Source organism: Mus caroli, chromosome 12 (genome assembly GCF_900094665.2).
Source record: "Mus caroli chromosome 12, CAROLI_EIJ_v1.1, whole genome shotgun sequence".
In the NCBI taxonomy this organism is placed as follows: Eukaryota; Metazoa; Chordata; class Mammalia; order Rodentia; family Muridae; genus Mus; species Mus caroli.
This window is the reverse complement of record NC_034581.1, coordinates 47,308,860-47,315,355: the sequence shown is the minus strand read 5'-3', so window position 1 is coordinate 47,315,355 and position 6,496 is coordinate 47,308,860. Positions and strand designations below refer to the sequence as shown.

At 43.5% G+C, this 6,496-nt stretch overlaps 1 protein-coding gene across 4 annotated transcripts in view; it reads left to right on the top strand.

The window, feature by feature from the left end:
- Heatr5a (HEAT repeat containing 5A) overlaps nt 1–6,496 on the top strand; it is an 86,131-nt gene that overhangs the window by 63,909 nt on the left and 15,726 nt on the right. For all 4 annotated transcript variants that reach the window (XM_029484724.1, XM_029484723.1, XM_029484722.1 and 1 more), the window contains 4 exons: nt 775–956; nt 2,101–2,169; nt 4,289–4,468; nt 4,857–5,079. In XM_029484724.1, coding sequence (XP_029340584.1) covers nt 775–956; nt 2,101–2,169; nt 4,289–4,468; nt 4,857–5,079 — 654 coding nt within the window. The remainder of the gene's footprint in view (nt 1–774; nt 957–2,100; nt 2,170–4,288; nt 4,469–4,856; nt 5,080–6,496) is intronic.

Sequence of the window (6,496 nt, the reverse complement as noted above, 5' to 3'; positions counted from 1 at the left end):
TGACTCTCATGTGCCATTCACCAGTGCTCCCTGATTCTCATGTGCCATTCACCAGTGCTCCCTGACTCCCATATGTGCCATTCACTGGTGCTCCCTGACTCTCATATGTACCATTTACCAATGCTCCCCGACTCCCATACTCCAAACCAAGACCGTAGTTGCCTTTTACTAAGATGTGTTAGTTTTTCCTGTGGACTCCACCTCTGAGTTTGTCTCATGTTTTCTAGGTAATGCTGATTTCTGGAAACATTACTGGGCCACTTTTGAATGATTTTTGTTGTTGTTGTTGTTGTTTGCTGCTTCTCAGAATTTTTATAGCAAGAGTATGTTTTAGGAACAAAAGGAATTACAGTTTTTTTTTATTCCTGTAGCTGGAGATTTTTTTTTTATATATTTCTATGTTTGGCATTAACTTGACATAAGAGAATAAATTACTGCCAAGTTCATCACATGCCAGGCCCTGCTAAGTACAATTAATGTGTTTTATCAGACAGTCTGGACAAAGTGTTTATTGAGGAAACTGCTACCACTCTTTCTTAACCTTAATTCTGCTTTGGGCTTTTGAATAGCTGTATGTAATTTTTTGATTTTGGAATTGATTTGTGTATATTTGAGTGTATGTTAAATTTAGCCTAAAAGTCTATTTAACACAAGATGAAATGAAACAGTCTGGAGAATCTAAGCCATAAAATAAAGGAGAGACATTATCACATCATGTAAATTGTAGTTTCAGCCTGTTCTTGTTCATGCTAAAACATGTTTTTCATCTTCTAGATGACTTTTTGGTGCTCCATCTTGCTGACTTGATCCGCATGGCTTTCATGGCTGCCACAGACCACAGTGACCAGCTCCGTCTCTCTGGCCTTGACACACTCTTAGTAGTTATCCGACGATTTGCAGATATTGCAGAGCCAGAGTTTCCTGGTCATGTGATTCTGGAACAGTATCAAGCCAATGTAAGCATTTTCTGTTAGAACTTTCCTGGTGTTAATAAACAACACTGATAAAATCTATGACTGTGTGTCATGTCACATTTTAGTGCATAAAGACTCACTCTTCAAACATAAGCCCTTACCATCAGTGCACAGAAAATACATGTAGAACAGATCAAATAGCTAGCATTTTATAAAGCTCCAAGTAAAACCAAAATAGTATACTTAAAACAGGAGCTTATATTCTTAAGGGTTGATTTATATATATGTGTGTGTGTGTGTGTATATATGTATATATATATTTAACGCCTTTTTAACTTACAGGAAGTCTTTAGTAGGCGAATCTTTTACAAAGTAAAAAGTTAGCTTCTCAGGAGGTAAGTAGGTAATCAGGCTACACGCACGTTTATCTGTTACTTGTAGATTAGAGGGCTACATGGAACCTCCTTCAGTGTGTTTTCTAGATTTAGGAAAGGGCCAGGCTTTGTCCTGGTTTCAGGATCTTTATAACTGTGTTTAAGAGTCCAAGGATAAGAGTGTAACCGTCACCTGTTTTGTAATCTGTCTGTTGAGTGACAGGCAGTCTGTTGATGGCTAGAAACAAGGAGACCCTCTACAACAGCTCTGTAGCTGGTTGGCCAGCTCCATAACTTCTTTCAAGCAAACAGAGCCAGCATATGCATGAAACATAGCCAAAGGGAAGGGTTGCCGTGTTGGAACAGACACTGTAACTCAGCCCAGTAGGGCCAAGCTCTCGAGTTTCTGCCTTCTTACAGCTGCAGGTGCAGGAAACACAGTTCAGGCAGGAAATGGGGGACTCATTGTCTTCCACACTGGCTCTACTCTGAGCAACCCCACCTCTCTCTCTAAGTGGTAGCAAGATGGCTCTTTCCACACTGGTGCCCTTGCAGAGAAACAGCCCCTCTGCAGCAAAACTCTTGAGAGATCTTAGTGTCCTGGTGTGGTTCCCTGGAGCCAGTGTGCACAGACTGAGAGTTGAGGAGGGATGCTTCCCCCAGGGTACAATGTGCTGCCGTTACCTTTAAAAGGTACACGACAGGGAGACATAGCAGGACCCATGAAACCTATTCTTAATGAATGATTTCCAAGTATCATTAAAGTGATGCTCCCTTGTTGATGGTCAGCGTGTTGTGTAACTCCTTGGCAGGTTGGAGCCGCTCTTAGACCAGCCTTCACTTCAGAGACACCACCTGACATCACCGCCAAAGCATGTCAGGTACGTGGGTACAAAATCAGAGCTTTAGAAGCCAAGCACTTGGGAGACTGAGCCTTGAAGCTTGCCGTGAGTCCAAGGCCAGCCTGGGCTACGTGCTAAGCTCCAGTCTCAAGGGTCTTCCTTATAGTCTCAGAGTCATCTCAACCTCTTTTCCTTTCCTTGTGACATTTGGGATGGACTTGTCAGGGTTCAGTTGTTCCTATTACAGATCCTGCCACAGCAGAGTGTGGTGACACAGGCCTTTGATCCCAGCATTCAGGAGGCAGAGGCAGAGGCAGAGGCAGGGGGATATCTGTGAGTTTGAGGCCAGTCTGGCTTACAGATTAAATGCTAGGACAGCCAAGGCTAAAACCCTGTCCTGAAAAAACAAAATGTAAAATACAGTAAAAAGTCCTGCCAGGGTAAGCCATCACCCTGCACAGGTCCAGTCACTGAGTACAAGCCTGTCTGTGGGATACGTTCCCCTCAATTGGTAGGTAAATGGTCTATTAGAGGAATTTGACTGATAAAACTCACACTGACAATGTATGCAGCATTGAGATACCAAACTCCTGACTTAAAAACTGTGTGTCGGGAGAGCACAGGTAGAAATTTCAGGCAGAGTTAAGTTTGTTTTACATGTCTCTGAGAGCATATTCTGCCACATCCAGCTTCCCCTTTGTGTTTTAGGGACTGACCTGTTGTAGCCCTGGCTAACCTTAACCTAGTCAAATCTGTCCTGACACTCCTGCTTCTCCTGCTTCTGCCTCCCTGCTGTTGGGATAGAGACGCAGCCACTGTAGTTGACTGCATTGCACATGCCACTGCTGTTTTCCTGTTCTTGCTTTGCTTTGTCGTTTGTTTTGGGGTTTTTTATGTTTTGTTTTCTCAAGACAGGGTTTCTCTGTGTAGCCTTGGCTGTCCTGGACCAGGGTGGCTTTGAACTCACAGAGATGTGCCTAACTTCTGCCTCCCCCATGCTAGGATTAAAGGCATGAGCCACCACCGCCAGGCTTGCTTTGCTTTTTAAATACAACTAAGCTGTTATTAGAAGAATCATAATCTTCCTTAGAGTCTGGCTACGTAACAGAGTAGAAGAACACTTGTCTGTCGTATGTGAGATTGTGGGTTCAGTCCCCAGAACTGCAAAATATAAAAATAAAATCTTCCTTGTTCCTTGGAGTGTTTTCTTTTGAAATAGGGTCTCACTGTGTAGCTCTGTCTGACCTGGAACAAGGGTAGACAAGGGTGGCATCACAAAAATCCACCTGTCTCTCTGCCTTCTGAGTGCTGGGACTAAAGGCATGTGCCAGCACACCCAGCCTCACTGGAATTTGAAATGTTAAGTCACATTAGTTAACCACTCAATCTCTTAATTTTAAATAATGAGAGGAGATACTCAAGATTAAAATAGAGCTTTATGATTACGGGTACGGAGTTTAATTTACTCACGTTGCTGTCTCACACTACAGAGCAGCATTTAACCTGCTTTAGCCTTAGTCCCCTTTCAGTTTTGAAGTCCTGGCTTTTGATTCTTCTCCTGTTACATTTTATTAGTTTTCTTGGTTAAAAAAAAAAAAAAAAAAAAAAAAAGACTGGAAAGCTGTTGTATTGGCTGTGTGGCTGGAGAGATGGCTCAGCAGTTAAGAGCACTGACTGCTCTTCTAGGAGTCCTGAGTTCAAATCCCAGCAACCACATGGTCGCTCACAACCATCTGCAATAGGATCTGATGCCCTCGTCCGGGGAGTCTGAAGACAGCTAAAGTGCACTCATGTAAATAAATAAGTTAAAAAGAAGAAAGAGGAGGAAGGAAGGAAGGAAGGAAGGAAGGAAGGAAGGAAGGAAGGAAGGAAGGAAGGAAGAAGGAAAAGTGTTGGCTGCTCTTCTAGACGCCATGGGTTCAATTCCCAGCACCCAGATGACAGCTCACAATTATCTATAACTCCAGTTCCAGGGGATCCAAAGCCATACAGATATACATGCAAGCAAAACACCAGTGTCCATAAAGTAAAAATAAATAAATCTTGTTTTAAAAATTATTTCTGTGGCTAGATTCCTAAAATGTAAGTGGGCTCTGCTAAGCTCAAAACAAGAAATGCAGAATTTTTTAAATCTAACCTTTGGTCTTCTCAAAATCAGGTTTGCAGTGCTTGGATAGCAAGTGGAGTTGTTAGTGACCTCAGCGATCTCCGCAGAGTGCATCAGCTACTTGTCTCCTCCCTGACGAAGATTCAGGCTGGAAAAGAAGCTCTCAGCCAGCTGTACAATGAGAGTGCCTCCACCATGGAGATCTTAGCTGTGCTGAGAGCCTGGGCAGAGGTTAGTGCTCCTTCATGGACTGGGGATATGAAAACTAGTACACACTACAAACACTGAAGGACGTGCAATAGAATCATACCATAAATCTTTTTTGGCGGGGGGAGGGGGATTGTAAGCCTATATATGTGTTTGCCTGAGTTTGAACCCAGATCCTTGGGTGTGTTAGGTAAGGCCTATAACACTAAGGCACACCCTAACCTACTTTTTGTTTTGTTTTGGGGGGTTTTGAGGCAAGGTCCTCCCATGTAGCTGAGGGTGGCGATGAAATTGTGATTCTCCTCTTCCACCTCTCAGATGCTGAGAGCACCAGCTCTGTCACCGTGTTAAATAAATACACTGTGAATTTCAAATGAGACTTACTTAAATAGTAGTGTATAACTTCTAACAGGTCTATATAATTGCTGTACAAAGACATAAAAATCACAAGCAAGCCTTGAAGAGTACTGTTAACTCTGAAGACAGCATGAGAAGCGGGTCCTCTTCAGCTGCAGGTCTTCTTGACTTAGTCTGCACTGACCTGGCCACGCTAAGCAAACTCTGGCTTGCTGCACTTCAGGATTTTGCTCTCTTAACTCTGCCTGCAGAATTTGCTTCCCAGCTTCCTACTGAAGGTAAGGAGGTAAAATAAATTAATTCCTAGAGTGACAGTAACTTCTATTCCAAGATTTCTCCTGTAGTACATGGTGCTCAGCTGCAACATATTACTCCTAAACAACTTTTATTCCTGCGATAGGCAGCTACGAGTTGCATTTCTGTAGACAACCAGATTTTTTAATTCCCAAGGTCACAGTCATCTGTCCTCACAGATAGGATATTACCAAATACGTCTCCAGAGCAGCTTCAGTAGCCTGTGTGCCTACCAACATGTCTGTCTCCTCTCACCTTTCCAACTGAATTTATTCCTTAATTTTTACCACTCTAGAGGGTAGAAAATAGTATTTTAAATTTTATTTAAGAGTCTTTGCTTCTGTTTATGTGAATCCCTGGCCCTTCTGGGATTTCTAATTTATGTTTGTCCTTTTCCTACTATCCATTAATTGCCCCCTCTCTCTCTTTTTTTTTTTTTTTTTTTTTTTTTTCGTTGTTTGATGGAAACTCCTTTACGAAGTACACATGACAAATCCAGGGTCTCTCCAGGCAGGCTGACCTACAAGTTCCTGGGAATTCTATCTTCCTGTGTCGGCCTCCTGTCTCCTCAGAGGAGCTCTGGTTGGGCACACGGGGGTCCGAGTACTCACAGAGAAGCTCTAAGAGACCCAGGAATGTTAAACACATGGGGGCCTCTCCTTAGTGGAGGACATAAAATACCTGTCATGTCGTCATCCCTGTCCCATGTCCTGTTCGAGGGTGTGTGTGTGTGTGTGTGTGTGTGTGTGTGTCCTGCACAGAAGGCTGGGAGTGGATTTTCTTAACAACCTGATGACCTTGCTAGTATCTCTGGAGACAGGCCTCACCCAATTTCCCCTGAATTATGATCCCAGACTCTTCCCGTCCTCTTGCCATCCTTAGGGGAGATGTCACATGTGCTTTGTAACCTGCTGACCTCTATGCTAGGGTTCAGGGCTCAGAGGCCTTTCAGCTATAGAGTCTACCCTCATGGTCACGTGTACTTTGTAAAGGAGTTGCTACGTAGTCGCTCTTTAAGCTTTATTGTGCACATGGAATTGGACTTACTGATTGGACTCTTTGTTGGCTGGAAACCTCTTCCGGAATTGCACTGCGTTATGTATGCTGACACTGAGCCACCTGGCATCAGACCCCTCAGAGTCTGACCCAGCTTATTGAAGTCAGTCTGCACTGCTTGTCTCCCCATGTGGTTTGCTGCCCTGCTTGGATATCTGTAGGGACCTCTTCAGCCCGACATCACAGATGTGTGTGCTACCCCATCCAGCCTTACATGGTTTTGGGGACAAGTGCTTTTTAGTCGTTGAGACTTTTCAACGATTCTTTCTCTAACTTTTTAAATTGCATTTTTTTTCTTTTTGGTCTGTGGGTCTGTGTGTGTGTATGAGGGGGAGGGAGGGAGGG